At 36.6% G+C, this 18,849-nt stretch overlaps 1 protein-coding gene across 12 annotated transcripts in view; it reads right to left on the bottom strand.

The window, feature by feature from the left end:
* The window catches only part of DMD (dystrophin), a 1,153,352-nt gene that overhangs the window by 864,605 nt on the left and 269,898 nt on the right, over positions 1-18,849 (bottom strand). For all 12 annotated transcript variants that reach the window (XM_090124095.1, XM_090124041.1, XM_031599265.2 and 9 more), the window contains exon 2: positions 6,759-6,820. In XM_090124095.1, coding sequence (XP_089980221.1) covers positions 6,759-6,820 — 62 coding nt within the window. The remainder of the gene's footprint in view (positions 1-6,758; positions 6,821-18,849) is intronic.

Here is an 18,849-nt window from a genome sequence, read left to right as displayed (position 1 = left end):
TATTATTACTTAACTTCAAAGAGTAAGATTTTTTTTTTTCCTCTTTAATTGAGAACAAACAAGTAAGCCTTCTCTGCATCTGATTAAAAAATGTTCAAATGCCTCCCAAGTTCTCTAACTCCAAGTTAACAACAACAACAAAATAAAACAGTATCAGACAATGTAGGAAAAAGCCAGTCCGATTTCTGTGTTTTCACTGCAAAACTGTTAAAGCCTGGATGAATTACACAGATTGAGAGTACATCCACATTGCAGTGTCAGGTACTGGTTCAACATACTGTATAAATACTAGATGCAAATTCTTTTGGCTGGGAATGACTGCAGGCTAATCTGTGGCAACGCAGAGCTCAACAAAGTTTTATTTACTCGTTTTTTTTCCTATAGGCTTTTTGCATAGGAACTAAATGCTGTGTAAATTGCTAGAGCACCACTGCTATATGAATTAACTTTTCTGGAATTACCTACAATGATAGTTAAGTTTATCCTGCAAAGCCAGTGTTAATACACTAGTAAGAAAACAATCTAGAAACTGAAACCTTACAGTCCCCACCACATCTTACTGAATACTTCTATTATGTGAAAGTTAGGGATCTGCTCTAATCTTCTTTTCCTAATGCATATGCAACTACCATTCTGCTTTTAGAAAATACAATATGCCAACAGATACTGTGAACTAATCTGAACCCCTAAGCATAGGACTTAATTTTTATTTTCCTATTGCTCACTAACCCATCTAAACAGCTGCCTTAATTTGACCAATAGATTAATTGTTGAAATGGTAGTTTGGACAGGATAATCATGAACATTTTCAACTTATGCCTTTTGTGATTCATCACCAAGCCCCTTTCATCCATCTCTTTTTCCTGGTTATTAGTTGTAGTTCAAAAGCATGGCTCAAGTAATGATGCTCATCTGATAAAAGTTTTCAGTAAATAATCACAGTGGCTAGTATATTTTCATAGAAGTTACAAATGAAACTAATATTCTCTTTCCTAAAAAGCTTCACCAATCTACTTCCCTCCCTGCCATCTTGGAGTTTACTTTCTCATATGCATATTTTCTTATTTGTTTTAATTCAGCGTCATTGTGGTTGCACAAAACTGTGTGAACAAAAGCAGTAGTGCAAATTTCTGTACCAGATGTCAATTATATCAAAGTTCAGTCTCTCTATAGCTCAAATATTTGACATAATTCCTCAAAAGGTCAGTAAACATTTCATTTGTGCCAGTATTATATTATACAATATGCAGAAGGCATTTAAGCTACAATCTCAAACCACTAAAGTGAACGAGAATCTTGAGTAACTTCAGGTTGTACATGAACTCAAGAGAAAGGGAAGAAATAAGACTGACATCTCACTGTATACTACACAGACCACATACAAAAGTTGGGTAATTGGGAGACTAAGTTGACTGCTACATGGTCATCTTCTGGGTTCCCACTGTCCCTGAGTATACTGTACAGCTGCTATTTAAAGAAAGGAACGAACAATAAACTGTATTTTGTTTTGCTGAGAATTAGCTATTCTACTAGCCACTCTCATCTTAAATTAGGCTGTCAATCTTCTCTGACACAGCTTCTCTCTTTACTGTATTTCTTCACACAATTACAACACTAATGGAAATATAACTGCACAGTCACTACATAAAACTATTCCCTTTTTTTTCCTGCTATTTTCATATCAACTCTGGTGATGCTATGATTCTGTGAAGTACAGAAACCATAAAAAATGATCCACTTCCCTCCTCTTCCAAAATATCCTTCTCTGATTTTTTACTGTGGCTGATCTTTGAAGATCAATTATTCCAGTATCTGCATCAAGAATATTCTCATGTATTTAATGTCATCTTTGAATAAGTAGTGGAATTTTCTACGCTTTTGTAGCAGAAACATGGATACTCTGGTTAGACCTCTGAATTTACAAGTGATTTAGTGGTCATTTGGTTTTTGATACTGCAGATCAAAATGCTGAACATACATCCAAAAATGAGCACTCCTTTATGATACCCATATATATGTTAAACTGTTGAATGTAAGTTTGAAAACCTCAATTATCCATAAGGGTGTAACATCAAACTCAAGCTGCCAAAACTGATCCTGTTTAGTCGATCCCCTCATCAGTACTGAAAACAGATACTTCTATTGCTGACATTAAAATTGCCAGCACTTTGAGATATCCTTTCCATAATGAGGATACAAAATTAAAAAATACAGAATTTTATTATAGAGGTAGTTTCCTTTTCCTGTGTATTTTTTTCCTGTGTGCGTGTGTGTGTGGGAATTTTCAGATTTGCATTTCAAAATTATACTCTTTTCTACATGTAAGTAAAAAGCATTTATTTTCATAAATGTTTTCTATTTTGAAGCTTATTATGCAATGAGAACAAAAAATATTTAACTGGTGAGGCCTCAAACTCATACAAAGTATGGTAGAGTCATTGTTAAAGAAACTGCTGTGGATGTTTTGGAGTTTCAGCAGACAGCTGCAGCATTTGAAGTATCTTGGTATTTTAGTGTTCTCTCAGAATACAGCTAAAATTCTGTTTCATTTACATTATCAGAAGTTTTAGAAGTTTGAATCAAAGCTAAAGCTATCATATTCAGCAGTAGATGTGTATTTTATGAGAACTCTAATTATAGTGCCATTATTAAAAAATAGGTTACAATATGTTCCTCTGCTATCATTATGTACACCCTGCAGAACCTCATTACTTTATAAATAAGTTTCTTTTGAGGACAAAGAAAATCTGTTACTGAATACAGTATTAAAATTAATATGTTCCATGTGTTTAAATTTGCTTTGACTTTCAAGATACCGTATGCCATGTAGACAGTAAATCAAGAAGGTATCACTAAAGAAAATAATATATATTGCCTACTGTTAGAACAAGAAAAACACAAAGGTCTCTTGGATTAATTCTCCAATTTTTCCTATGCTTGTGAATTACAAAGTGTCATGTCTCACAAACATTAACATCCAACTTCTGGCTTATCTTTCTAAAACAATGACAACTTGCTTATTTAGATGCGTCATATACTGTTGCTTTCAAAGCTGAGATTTTCTATATAACCCACTTTCTGGTTATTAAAAAAAGAGTAGAAATTGGAGAGAACCTGCTTTTTTGAGAAGCTGTTAGAGACCTGCAACTGCATTTTTCCCAATTTTCATCTTAAAGCACTCCACTCAACATGCAAACAGAAGTTTTAGAAGAGATGTGGTCTCACCCACACAGTAGTCGTAATGCTGCTGACAGTTCTAGGTACCCTTTCCTGGACGTCAGTGGAAATTCAGTTTGGATATTAAGAAAAAAAACTCTTCTCTGAAAGAGTGGTCAGGTGCTGGAGTGGTCTGTCCAGGGAGATGATTGAGTCACTGTTCCTGGAGGTGTTCAAACATTTACATGTTGTACTGAAGGACACGATTTAGTGGAGAAATATTGGTGGTAGAACTAGATGATCTTGGAGATCTTTACCAGCCATGGTGATCCTATGCTTTCTTGGTAGCACTTCGGAGAGTTGTCAGGGTCTACACATCACAGGCAGAAAACTATCATAATGTTGTGATTGAGATTTCATTATGAATCTATCACTTGATTCCTTCGCTTAGGGTTCATTGCTGAACTCAGATCTTCTGAATTTAAGGTATCTACACATGCTCCAATAGCAGTGTCACTGCACACACGGCCAGAAAAAGAACTGCTGCAACCCTCTGGATCTATGACTTGAACAGATTGATTTTTTTTCCCCTACAAAAGGTCAGTATACATGTTGGTTCTTAGGGTATCCTAATTATTATATTAGAAAAACATTTTCAAAAATTTACTATTCCTCATATTAAAAGCATTATTTACATTTGCATTACCAGTCATGTGACTACAGCTTGCAAACATGAATATTTTCAAAGCTTACTGTAAAAATAAAAGTAGTAGCACTGACAGTCTTTAGACAGTGAGTTTCCAGGAAAGGAATACAATTTTTGGAGTAGTATTCCTTTGTATTACAAACTCAATACAAATTAAAATGTAGAACATTCTCAAAGTTTTTACTTTCACTCCAGAAGTAGGATTGTTTTTTGTTTGTTGGTTTTTTGCTTTGGGGGTGTGGGGGAGGGAGGGGTGCTATGGAGAGTAGGGTGAGTGTTAATTACATTAAACAATTTAATTCAACTCTAAATATTTTAGAGCTGATTAACAACCCGGATTTCACCATTCACATATAAGAGAGATGGATAACCAACATAATATGTTTCTGTGTCTGAATTTAGGGCCCTTAGGTCAATTTTCTTAAGACAGCATCTCTGCAACCACACGGAAGTGAATACAAACCAATTCTACTTTTACAAGCTAACAGTGATGAGAAATCATTAACCAGGAGTAACCTACTAACTTAAATCAATTCCCCAGCTAAAAACAGAGATAGATTTGAATAACTGAAAACAGGTCATGAGAAAAAGGAGTTATAAACTGTAGGATTTCTCATGAAGATCCACTTTGTTGCTTTGAAGACTACGTTTCCCAGGACATATTGGTCACTAAAAGAGTGAGAAATACAACGCCTAAACACTCAGTCGCTATTGTCCATGACAATAAAATGTCCATGACATTGCAGCAGAATAGAATCAGGGATTTGTCTATTCTTCTCCTGAAAATTCTAGCTAGAAATAAAAGTCATATGGTATGTGACTGCAGTGAGGAGCAAACCATATTTTCTGCATGTCTACCATGCAGGCAACCAGGAGGTACTGAGTTTACCAGGCACAGGTGACTAAATATTTCAGACTAACTGTTCTGAAACTTTTCTGGTGTTACATACATTTTTTTTTAGGATGAGAGTGATCTGTCCAAGATTTAAAGATCAAGCCGTTGGTTCCCCCCCTCCCCGTCTGACTGCTGGAATAAAAAGACTGACTCCAAAATACAGGTGATGCATGAGACTGAGTAAAATTCAAACCGCACTGTTTAGGAGGTTTTCCTTACAGTCCAAAAAAGTATTCCTCCGAGATGTTGATTAACTCATGTTCAAATACAACTATAAATACTATTTATGGAAGTGGAGTGAGAGATATTTAAAATACCATTTATGTACACTCCAATGAACTAGAATTGGAGAAAATACATCTGGATCATTCAGACAACTGGATCTAACAACATCTGCTCATAGGTCATAATTTCACCATAATCTTGTTGTTCTTTCTGTACTTGCTCTATTTTTCCTCAGTAATTACAGGCTTTGATACTCCATAAAGCAAGAGTTTCTGAGCCAGCAAGACTTTAAGAAAATTGTATTTTCTTCAGTTATAGAAGCAACAGTTATTCTTAGTGTTTCTGTGATCACTTCTGTGATCGTAACAAAGCCTAACAGGCAATAAATTTCAAGTTAGGTTACATTAGATGACTGCTTCTAGGGCTATTTCTTTGTATGTAGAAGACTGAGATAGTACATTATTCAAGCTAAAGTCTCACTCTTGCCAAGTAAAATAAAATAATTACATCTTGCACCCTCTGTCAAGCACTTCCATTATTCCAGACTAATAATTTTTCCCCCTTTTTCAATAGCGTTATGTTGGTGACTCATTTTATTTGTCATTCAACACATTTCTCAGAGCTTTTCTATACTTCATTATTGCCAGCCCAGTTACTCCCCCTTTTGTATGCATACATTTTACTTCTGTCCTAAATACAATACTTCACATTTGTCTCATAATTCACTGATCGATGTGAGACCATTTCTTCAGGGCTGTATTTCATCCTGATCCTTTCCTCCAAAACTGCTGGACGTCTCTACTATAAACTTGCTGAACACAAATGCGTGCTGTCTAAATCACTTGAGTTACTGTTAGGAAATGCTCCAAACCATGGAAAAATTATGTGGGACTCCTAGTTTCACTGCATCACTTCTGGGCATGTTATTCAAAATCATAGTGGTTATATTCACATTATCTTTATTCTCATTTTTAATGAGAAGAATCAGGTAAGACCTAATAAAAAGCTAGACTAAACACAAAAATATACCACAGCTACTAATTCATTATTCCCTATTGCCAATTATTACCTAGCAGATAAATTATAGATTATGAGGTTGACTTATTTTATTACTGGAAAATACAATTCAGTAATTATCTGCCAGAAACTTCAAAAAAATTTAATCAAATTAATAGCTTCAGCTCAGTTTTTACTGGGTATTAAAGGTAAAACTATTATATACTGCCAAGGGAAGAGGGAGCTTCTTCAGTAAGTTAGTTTTCCTTCTCACCCCTCCCACCCCACCCCCCCAATCTTTAACGTTCTCTACGAGTTCACAAAATATAACTACTTCCAAACAATATAATTGACTTTGATCATTTGCTGACTTGATTACACCTCTTATCTTTGACCTCGCCCCTTTCTAAATCATCGGACTTTGTTAAATTTGTTTGCAACTAGAGACAAGAAGAGACAGGCCCAGCAGAAGAAACTCCTCAGTTCATTAGGAATATAACAGAATCCAACAAAAAGTATCTGTGTAACTAGCTTGAGGTTTGAGAACAGGCGAAATAAATCTACACAGTAAGTTGTTTGAGAAGAGGATACCTTCTTACATTTCAATTCCTATTGAAATAATAGGGAATAAAACTTGAATATTTTTTTTAAATAAATTAGACAGTTGTACTCAGCAATACCTGAAACATACCATTAGCTTGAAAAAATAAGCCTTGGTGGACGAATTTAAAAAATATACAAAGCATATTTTGATTTATAAATAATGATATAAAAAATTACCTTAGCAAACTGTGCATTTATCCATTTTGTGAATGTTTTCTTTTGAACATCTTCCCGTTCATCTGTCAGAGAAAAGTAAAGCACATATTAGAATGATTCAACAAAACATGACGATATTATTGACTAAACCTTTAATCTTGGCTTGTAATAAAGCTAGTAAAATAATTCAGACTTATTCAGGGCACCAGCGTGGATGTATTCTGTCCCTTAGAATCACATATTGTTAAAAGCCTACAGATGCCTTTATAGTCATTGGTTCTGAGGCATATATCCCTGGCTCATCTCATCCGATCAGAAGCGTATTTTTTCTCTGAGAGACAGTGTGCTGCAGTTAGGACCTGAACTGTTGCTTTTAGACCAAAAGAGGGGAGATTTAGGTTACACGTTAGAAGGAAATTCAAGGGTGGTGACGCACTGGGACAGATGCCCAGAGAAGCTGTGGTGACCCATCCTTGGCCAGGCTAGATGGGCAAGCTGAGCTGGTGGAGGAACGGTTGGAGCTGGGTGGACCTTAAGGTCCCCTCAACTTAAGCTGTTTGAACAGGATACTTAGAACACACACAGTGACTGCAGCAACAGGAAACTGTTCTACTGCACTTAATGAAAAATATTTAAAATAGCAAGTTTCTATTCATATCTTCAGGTTTCTTTGTGAAGTGGAGCCTCCTGGACCACAATGACAGGTCTCCAGTGGCAGCTTTTGACATCTCTTAACTTTTTTTTTTTTTTTTTTTTTAATAGGCTACTTTCCCATTATGATTTGCTAAATATTTTCTCTCAAGTGGAAGAAAAAAAAACCCAACAACCAAGCACACATTTGTTCAGCCATGCAAGTATCTCAGACCTAGATTCTATGAGGATCTAAATCATGAGTACAGATACAGAATGGAACTGGACAGACAGAGATACAATTCAGATGTATTTTACGTAGAGAAATAAAGATGCTTTAACCACAGAACCTAATAAGCAATTGCTCAGAAATGTTAGACAACATTTGTGGAATAAAACAAAAAGTTAGACCTCTCAGGATGATGATGTTAAAACAAACTAGAAGGGCATAATTTAAAAAAGGCAGCAGAATGCTTATACTAAAACAAAGCTCACTCAGAGCTATCTGTCTTCTGCTTTACAGTAAAATTCTGTACACTTCTTAAATAAAAAGGGATATTCAACTCCCATATGAGATGTTCAGCAATTAATAACATTAATGGATTCAGATGAATTTGAAAGACTGGTATGGATGAGCCACATGAGAAATGCGCAGCATTAATAATGCACTTTGCTTTCCCTCCCCCCGTTCCTCCAAGGAGACAAGTCAAGACAAATACATCTTTTCTTAAGAAGTCACCTCAATAGCAGACATTAAAAGTGCCTTTTTCAAGACTGTTGTCCTTTTGCAACAATTCAGTATACTTGTGAGAAAAATAATACCACAGCTGGTATTTCATAATCAAAGTCTTCATACTGGATAGAGCAGATTCTAATTGCTATCAGAGGTTCAGGAGTAAAAAGCTTTACAATGCGATGATACTACTAGAAACATTCATAAAAGCTGGGCGTTACATGTGTTCTGTAACTAATATGAGTGTTGGCTACAATGAGCTTTCTAGAGTGCTATTGCTATCTATCCCTAATAATGCTTCTTGCTTCACCAGGAAGCATCAAAACATGAAGGAGATCCAATGCTTTTGGTAATTAATGATACTAAAGCTGTTACAATTATATTTTTTTCCTTGCAGGTGTTTCTTCTCTCTTTTCAAGTAATATGTTTATCATACAGGTTTTAACTTCTTTCAACCACATGCTAGAACCCATTAGCAGAAGATGGGATAAAGAAAATGAATTTTACTGGTGAAATATACACATTTAATCTCATGCTGTATACAAACTTCTTCAACAACTTCATATAAACTATTACACATGAATAGCTATTTCTGCTTAATAATCTCTAATAAAAAAAAAAAAAAAAAAAAAAAAAAAAAAGACCATAAAAGGAGGTAGAAGAATATGTGGAATTAACAGAGAAAAGGAGAGGCAGAAATGCTTGCATGCCTTCTTGTGACCAACTTATTTCTTTTCTACCCCAGGCTAATGTACAGCACATTCACAACAGTATGAGGGTTTTTTTGTTAGTGTTTTTTTTTTTTTTAAATCACTTTTCCAAAAGGATCTATGCTAGACAATGAACTCCTAATCACCAATTAATTCATGTTCATCGTGCTAATAAAAAAGGATCTCCTGAGGAAAAAGAGAGCTACACACAAAATTAGAATATTTGAAACTTTGAAAAATTTCAGGCAATTCTCTGCTATATTTGCAAACACAAATCTCTTCCATTGCAGTTCTTATATAGAAGTAATTTCAAGCACTTGTGCAAGTACTCTAGATGCTTGCACTGACAAGTTTATATAACAATACTAATCTGACAGTGACAACCTCCTCATCTAAAACAGAGCCCATCTTAGTGGCCTGCATGATTTCCTTACAATAAGCAAGATTTTGCTTAAAAAAAAAAAAAAAAACAGAACAGAACCAGAAAAACACACAACGCTCTCTTAACACAGATTTACAGACAGAACAGTAGTGGAAACTAAATGACATTTGTCTGGGTGCTGTACAGTGCCAAGAACACTCAGCTGCTATTTTCATATCATACTGCTGTGCCTGTAACAGATCCTTCAGCTTCCCACGGACACCCTTGCAGGTGTTTTTACTTTGAGGCAATAGGAACAATCAAGAGGCCAGGAAGGTAATTCTTTCAACTGCACAACAAAGATATAGTATGTTTACTTCTTTTATTTCAAGGTGGAAGAATTACAGGTGAACCTAAATTTGAAACATAGTGTGGATCCCACATACTCTTACCGAGGTAACGTTGCTATCATTTACCACTGCAAATATATGTTCTCCTCAAAATGCTGGGCCTGGACTGAAAGGCAACAGACCCTTTTTCTGTATGTTATCATCTAAGATAACAAACACACTGAGATCTATAGAAGGCCCTCTGTCATGTCAGAAAAAAAAGATACTGACTTATAAGAATTATGTGTTTTTCTTGTCCTATAGCATCTTTTACCTCTGCATAGAAATTGTTTTAACTAGAACACATTCACAAAGGGATCTTACTGTTCTGATGTATTTCTGGTAGTGTGAGCATCCAGCTTTGTAACTGCGACTATAAGTCTCTTGAATTAGCTAACTGCACATTTGACTTTAAAAGTATTATTCCAGGCTAGAGTTCACAGAAAATTATGACTAGGAACAAAAGCACAGTATTAATGGAGCTAATCATCTCACAAAGGCCATTTCTAAGATTTAATCAGGTGACAAGGCTAATACAAGTAAGTGGCACACCAAAGAATGCTTAGCAACACACAATCAGGATTCAAGAGAACAAAATGCTATTATTAATGGCCAGCAGATACCAGACAACTTTCTCAGTTACTTAATAAAGTGAACTGGCTGGTTTGCAACCCACTGTTCAAATGAAATTCCTATTTATTTTCAACCAAAAAACAAGCATTATGTTGCCATTCCTTGTTCTTTACAAAACAACCTCACCTCAAATACCACCTAACATATTAAGTAAAAAATGGCAACAGGAAAAAAATAATAATCTGATATACTATAAAGACTATTCGGAAAGCAAACAGCAGTGTTAATACAAAACCCAGTTTTTAGTAACGTGGGCTGACCACCAGTGAGAGGATTTTATGTGGACTAAATTGACAACACATACAGACAGTATGTGTGTGTATATATGTATGTATGTCTGTGTATCATAAAAATTGAATGACGTAGTTACATGAGCCATTTTCCCATGGAAAACCTGGAGAATAGGTTAAGAATCTTCCACTACTTGACACATCCATTCCTACATGGTTGGAGAATCTTTAGTCCCTCTTATTCTTGAAGCAGTGAATAAATAGCACTTTCAACAGAGTGGTTGAGGCTGCAAGGCATCTCTGGGGGTTGTCTGGTCAAACCTCCTTATCAGGCAGGGCCACTTGGAGCAGGCTACCCAGGGCAACTTAGTCAAAAACTGAATCATCCCCAAGGATGGAGTCTCCACAGTCTCTCCTATTACGTACTACAACACCAAGGCCTTGCCTTTCCTATCTGCATTCTGCCATTCACAGATGCAGATAGGGGGTGGTTCTGATGCAAGTGGCTTAGAAACTGCTCCTCAAAAGCAAGCACAACCCATTTGTAGAACTCATTTTTCAAAGTTAGAAGACTTTGAAGAAAAGTGAGCTGGCACCTCAGGAATACGGGAAATGAGCTGTATCTTCAGATTAAAATTTTTAATTTAAAATAAGCAAATAATCTTTTTCTTTAATGTAATGATAAAAAGAATACATAAAATGAATAGAATATTCAAATAACTGCAGAGACAATGAAAGGAATCTAGCGTTTGTGACAAAAGACTTCAAACTGTGATGGAGCTATTTGCTGAAGACAGCATGGAAAACAAGAAGGGAAAGAGAAGACATCTTGTTCTCTTAATCATTGTTGCTTTGAGCTGTGTTAAACAATAATTAAGCAATTATGTTTGACTACCAGGAACAATCAAGTAAGAAGAAAAAAGGAAAAAGGGAAAGGGATTTTTCCCATATATGAGCTGAAAACTGTTAAACAATGGTATTAAGGCAGGTGACAGTTCCTTCATTGGTCAACCGCATATTCATCTGAACACTACACTTTAGGAAGTAAAACCATCAAAATTAGTATTTTATTTTCTAGCAGTCAAACAATGCAGATTTAGAGAAGACCAGAATTTGCTTCAGTGAGTGAAAATGAATACCAGCAACGACGGGAGCACTGGGAACAAAAAAGGCCATAGACAGTCACATCATTGATACTCTGCCTCTATCGATTCACTATTCTTAGAGATTTCCAGCACATTGTTACAATACTCTACCAGTTACTACAACTGCTGAGAAATGCTCCTTTACCATTCTTGCTTATCTGAGGAGGAAAGAAGAAATCAATGCAATACAATGACTGAATGCTATTTGAGTGCCCTAGCTTTGATTTTTAGTCAGTGAGGTCATCCAAGACATTCACAAGCTGACAGGAAATACAATAGACTGCTTTCACAGACAGCCAATAATTTTAAGTCTATAGCTTATGTAATGCAATATGTAACATGCAATTCATCGTCCACCTGTCATAAATATACTGATGAGAAGTGTGTTAACTTTATCCAAATACTGTTAAAGCTCCCTCTTCCTCATGCTACCCCTGAGATTTTACTGCAGAGCCTGAGTCAAATCACCATAATCATACCATCTTAGGCTTCTCAAAACTCTAATGAATCTATTCAAAAGCTCAGCACAAATGGCAGACTTCAGCATTCAGAATACTAAAAAAAAAAGAAAAGTACAACTAAATTCTTCCAAAATAGCATAACATTTTGAGGATGTTTGGTAAAGTTTCAAGGCAAATTCAAGAATAGGAGATGGTGTATAACATACCAAAAACATTTAATCTGAAGTCTGTTCCCCCCTTCTGCTTCCTGAGATACAAGAGTACACAGGTGGGGATTGCATTTGCTGCACAGAAGACAGAAGGACGAACAGCTCTATGAAAAACCTACTGCATTTCTACTGATGCCACAGGCTCAGACTGAATTCCAGACGGAGAAAGCTCCTTATGTTTCTCATTTTATTGTTAGTCTGAACTGTTCTCTCATCATAAATGCTTAAGTAAAAAAAAAAAAAGAAAAAGCTTGATTTTTCTCCTTTCTTTTCACTCATTAACATTAAGGCATTATAGCTATTGCTAGAACATTCCTGTTCTTCTCACCTAACTCTGTCTTATTAGTTATTGAGGAAAAATACAATGCTTTTGAGGACTGGTAAAGAACTAAGAGTGTAGAAAAAGAGCAGAAAAAGAGCAGAAATGAGAAAGAAAAAAAGAGAATATTACAGTGAGTGACACTGTGGTAGGGAAGAGAAGGAAAGAAAACAATGATAGAAGAGGAGAAAGTAGTAGACTGAGATGGAAGACAAATGGGAAGACAAAGGCACAGGCACACATCTTCCTGAGTTTGAGGGAAGAAAGGGAAAACAAATTACATGAAAGAAGAAACAAAGATAGGATGGAAAAAGTGACAAGTCCTTTCCAGACTGAGAAAGGCATAAGGCATTGATACTGCTGAGATATTGCTTGCGTACAACACTGGACATACTGCTGAAGGTTCATACAGAGGGAAGCTGTAGATTTGCACAAAAGCACCACCAAAGCAGTGTAGTGCGATCTGCCTTCCCAGGTCATTAACCACATAATACAAGAGGAAAAAAAAGATTTGACTAGGACTCAAAAATATCAGGATGGTGCAAAAAACCTCCATATGAACACTAAAACAATAATGGGTAGCTGTGAAATGTACACATAAATCTAGGTTTAAACAAATTCATGTAATTTGCTGCATGTTTGTTAAAAAGAATTAAAACCGCTTCACTCTATTTCATAATCCTCTCTCAAATAAATTGCAGCAGGTGCAACTCTCAGGACAAAAGCTAAAGCACAGTTCCAAAGGAGTTCAAAACTAACAAGCAAAAAAACATCCCCCCAAAAAACCCTATAGAATTCCAGTTCACATTTGAAGAACATTTCAACCAAACATAACATAGGCATTCAACTCTGATTCTACAGTGGTAACAATATTCCAGTGGCAGGCCTTGTCCTCCTCCTGTCACACAAACCCGATTTGCAAACTGACTGTATCTCACTATATCTGTACAGTGCATTTGGCCCAGAAGGAAGAAGCAGAGTCAAAATAACAAGGAGAAACCTTTCCCAGGTGCCTCCATAGGGTGGTTGTACTCTTCCTGCTGGCTGACTGTTATACGGAGTACCTTATAACTTAGCTGCACAGGCTGCAAAATAATCTATGTGGGTTGAAAATAAAACACTTCCCCACCTCTACCCCTAAAAACCTTTCAAAAAACTTTTCTCACTTTGCATAGGAGAAAAATACTTTCTGGAAGAAGGCTCTGATTTCAGATCTTGTCATCAGCAGTGCAAGGGCATGAGAAGGGAAAGACAGCTCATTTCTTCTCCCACTGAATTGTAGCAGCATGCTACCTATCAGGACACCAGCCTCAAATGCTGGCAGCCCAGCTTTGTCTTAGACTCTTGTAATAAGGACATTAACCAGTTTTGAACCACACTTCATCAAAAATACTGTAGTCTCCTAGTTATGGATATTTTTGCAAACACAGGCTTTGCTGGTTCCCCTTATTGGCTTCCATTTATTCTTTTCTAACTTGTGATATTTTGGATCCAGGAAATTTTTCTGAAAGGAAAAAAAAAAGCACTCCTCAGATGTAACCTATAAATCTCTCAATATACCTGAAATCTCCATACAAGATCTATCATTTCTCAAAACTGAAGAACAAAACTACCCCTCTTTGTTGGTCCTTGGAAGCAGTGAAATTTTTCCTGGTAAGTTCTTTGCAATACCAGGCAAAGTGTCATTAGGAATATCAATAATCATACATAGGAAGACTCATCCAACTCATGATAGGGTCTCTGGCTACAGGACACTCCTCAGGAAGTAGCCTTCATCCAGAAGGTGTTCTCCTTTTGGAGGCTAGTCCCGACATGTGCCCAAAGTCACATGGGAAAAACAAGTGAACTGCTTACATCTGTGCTTCCTGGGCCAGCCACCCCTTCACCAGGTGTGATCAGACCATGATCAGTTCCCTTACACCTCTCTACCTCAGAAGCTACATGGTGCTCACTAGGGAAAGGGTTAGTCTTACAAAAAATTGTGTAAATATGTAATTATTCATTTGAATATTCAGCTTTGTATGAGGATTATCCCCTTTTTCAATGTCACATATATATTGCCAAACCCAAACTAGGCCTATTATTACATAGAAGCACGTGCTATTTGAACATCATACCATCACTACTGCAGTATTTTCTGAACACTGTAGATGATATTTCATACTCTAAAATGAGAATATGTATTTGCATTCACTCAGAACTCATGATGGTTAGAAGTGAAGTGAAACAAAACAGAATGCTATGAATGAAACAACTGAATCCACTGTAGTTCGATGGAACTTCCAGAATATTGTCTGATGTGACTATATTACAAGCTTCTTGCTAGTCAGGTACCACCTAAGTTATGTTGCCAGTACATCTGAGTGCCTTGAAAAAATACTACTAATAACAGTGATCTAAAAGCATTCATAAGTTCATTCAATGCTATGAACTGTATAAAAATAATTAAAAATTCACTTCAGAAAATTTGGAGGTTACCAACTTAACCAAAAATTGAAAGAAAAGTGAAAGTAAAGGATCTTAATAGATTCTACTATCACTTTGCCAAATAAATATAGCTAGGGAAAAATGTGTTACTATTTCTATTTTAGTGGATTATTGTGAATAAAAATCTTAATTTCTGTTTCTTCTTACAGATTAGGCACAAGTTGGACTTCATAATTGTTATAGTTCTCTTCCAACTCAGGATATTCTTTGAGAAGTTAAATGCTTCTGAAAATCTTCACTTGCAGATAGGCTTCCCATGCCTCTCACATCCCTGAATCCTTGGGTGGGAGCTGGGAGAGCAAAATTCCCCCCAGCTGTAAGAGCAGAACAAGCTGGAGACTACCTCATGAGAGTGGAAGTCTATGAGATTGGACAACATGCCTCTTAGGTCCTGAAGGAACCAGCTGATGTAGTTTTCAAGCCACTCTCCATATTTGAAAAGTCAGGTCTGTCAGGCAAAGTTCCCCAGCGACTAGAAAATGGGAAACATCGCTCCCATTTTTAAGAAAGGGAAAAGAAAGACCCAGGAATTACAAGTCAATAAACCTTATGTCTGTGCCTGGGAGACCATAAGGCATATCTTTCTGGAAGAGATATAAAGGCACATGCTAAAGAAGGAGGTCAGAGACTGCCAACATGGCTTCACCAAGGGCAGACTGTGACCAATCTGGTGGCCTTCTATGATGGAGTGACAGCATTGGTAGAGAAAGGAAGTGCAAGTGATGTCATCTGCCTGAACTTGTGCAAGGTCTTTGACATGGTCACACTCCATCTCAAAATGGGAGAGATACAGATTTGAAGGCTGCACTGTTCGGAGGATAAAGAATTGGCTGGATGGTCGCAGCCAGAGGATTGCTGTCAGTGGCTCCATGGCCAGGTGGAGGAAAGCCATGGTGGCATCCCCCACAGGTCCATCTTGAGATCAATGCTCTTCAACATCTTTATCAATAAACCTAGACAGTTACGCTATTCTCCACATAGGCCTGCGGGCATCATACAGGAAGAAAGCACCCACTGCTGCTCAGCACAGCTCTTGCCATTGGTCTGACTTGGATAAAAGCGAGGATTCAACGGACTTTTGAAAACAACAGGTTTTATGTTTGCCAAGGTGTGAGTAGACAACAGACAGATTAAATAAGTCTTGAATGTCTCAGTTCCGGCTTCAACTGTTCTTATTTTAAACTTTTTCCCCCCTTTCTGTTAGGGAAAGGAATCAGTATCAGGCATTTATTTTCCTCCTCAGAGCATACGCCTATTCTCACAGGTCACTCCTGTGGAGAAAAGCCTTCCCAGTCAGGATGGTTTGATAGGCCCAGTCAAGCTGCATGGCAAAGAACAGATGCTATGGGAGCCCTCACATACAGATGGCACCGTGAAATTCTTACCAGTTAATGCCGAATGAATTTGTTTTGTGTACATTGCACATTTAGTGACAACACAAAATAAATATAACTACTCCTCAGCATCAATGATGTGAGAATTGCTGTAACTAATTCAGAGTGAAAACAGGTTCCCCCTCAACATTGCTACTAGCACCAGGCCTGCTTCAAGCTAACCCCAAACTATAAATATTTGTCAGAGATGTGTGAAAAGTTACGTCTGAGAAAACAGCAGCATTGGCAGATTGTGTATTTCAACAATGTCACAAAAAATAGCACCAACTAGGAAACACATTATTCAAAACCTGCAAACAGCTCTAGCCTTCATGCTTTTTAACCAGGCAAATTGTTACCGCAAACCCAAGCCTGATTTTTTTCTCCCTTCCCCCAGTTTTGTTTGCAGTAAGTTTGAGAGGGCCCATCTCCAATCAGCTGATCAGCAGACAACCCCAGAGCGAACTGACAGAGGCACTGTGTGGGTGTATTATTATAGCAGAAGTAGTTGTAGTCAAGGTTATGTAACTAGCTAAAATTACCCACGGTTTTCATATTCACAATATTCATGAAAAATATGCCTTTTCTTGTTTTGTTTCGTTCAGAAAACAGTGTAAAAACAAGCACTCTTAAAATGATTTTACATTCTAGGTTCCTACTTATTTTTGAATGCAAATAATGAAGGACAAGGCACCAAGGGTAGTAAGATTTTTTCATGCAAGTCAAATCAGCATACCTCAAAATGAGAAAGTAAGAGCCCCCAAACTTTCTTAATGGCACTGTCAACTCATAACAAATGAAGATGAAGGAAGCATCAGGATTTAAAGGAGTTTATCATAGTCTAAAATATGACAGTCGAATCTACTGTTTAACTGATGTAAAACCTACATTCTGCTGTGCTGCTTTCAGTAAATGCCACCTAGTGATAGAGTTGCAAAGCTTAGAAGCTCTTGGATTTTCACGTATTTTTCACAGTTTCTGATTTACTTTTAAAAAAATAAAAAAATCAGGCATGCTTTACATAGTCACAGTCCATCAAGATTCAGTCCATCAAAATTCATGCAGAGACAGAGACAAAAGAAGACAAGTTAGTAACACCTGCAGATCAACATTTGTTTCAGTGAGTATTAAAATATTCATTACAAATAGCTCCATTAAGTACACAGTGGTGGCTAACATTTATCTGTAATATTTCAAGTTCCTTTTTTTTGTTTCCCTGTCAAAAGCAATTAGAGAACAGGCTATGTAGTCTGCTTGAGTTACTGCTGTCTACTTTCTTTCATCTGGGCCAATTAGTTTCTGAGTCAGTTTGTGCAGGCTGCCTCTAAGACAAGTATTGGAGAAGTTTGCAATAAATGAGACTGAAGTGTTAATATGCAGTTGTTTACAATACACCTTTTTCTTAAAGTGAAGAGAAACTGATAACATCTCCTCCTCTCAGTTGGCTTTCACCTTATTATAAAAAATTTGCAAAACTTTGAAAGAAAATTTGCTTCTTAGGACAGCTGTACAAATTAAAGGTTAGTGATCTCTGCTTTCCACTCCCGTTTTAACATTATTTGAAGTAGCCAAAGTAATTATGAATGTGTCTATATCGAAGTTGTAATTTATTTCATTCGCAATAAACTATTACAGATCATATGCTGCTAGGTCTCCTAGCTTCCTCTCATCAACCCCAAATATACCCTTCTCAAAGGAGGAAAATAAAGGATGTTCCAAGAGTAAGATATAGCATTTCAGAAACCCCTACTGATATCAATCAACTGGAGAATAAAGCAAACAAAACAAATCCAACATAAACAACAGAAAATACTCCAGCCTAATAGAAAAAATTTAGTTCCACTAGAACTCTTCTAATTTCGCAACTACATTATACTACTTTTTATGGCTCAATTGTACAAATGACAGTGAAGAAACTTAGATTTTCAGAAGTACATAATTGGGTATAATAAATCGGTATAATAGATATGCTTGTCTCATACTGCCCCACATTTGGGAAAACTGCTATTATTTCACAGAGGTCAAGGATAATACAGATTTTATATAAGTCTACATATCAGAATTTAATAGAAATCTCAGATTAACTGTGCTTCCCAAACACTCTTTACTACATCAAGCACCCTTGAAACTCACTGAATTTCTAGAAAGCTCACATGCAACTCTTAACAAACAGCCATAATAACAACTGCAGACTGTAAGAAGCTCTTCCTCCTTTTTCCCTGTGAAGTTTCTCATTTTTTCTTTATCAGGTTTAGTTAGAAGTGATTGCTCAGCCCGTAAATTAAAGTTACCCCCTCCTAAAATCATTCAAACTGGAATAATTATGTGCATTTATTTTCGTGTTCTCCCCCCCCCCCCCCCCCTTTTTTTGTTACTAATATATTGAAAAAGGATAACACAATATAGAAAACAGTTTTACTGTTCATCAGGAA

Source organism: Phasianus colchicus, chromosome 1 (genome assembly GCF_987193195.1).
Source record: "Phasianus colchicus chromosome 1, bPhaCol1.hap1.1, whole genome shotgun sequence".
Classification (NCBI taxonomy): domain Eukaryota; kingdom Metazoa; phylum Chordata; class Aves; order Galliformes; family Phasianidae; genus Phasianus; species Phasianus colchicus.
This window is presented reverse-complemented; position numbering and strand designations above follow the sequence as displayed.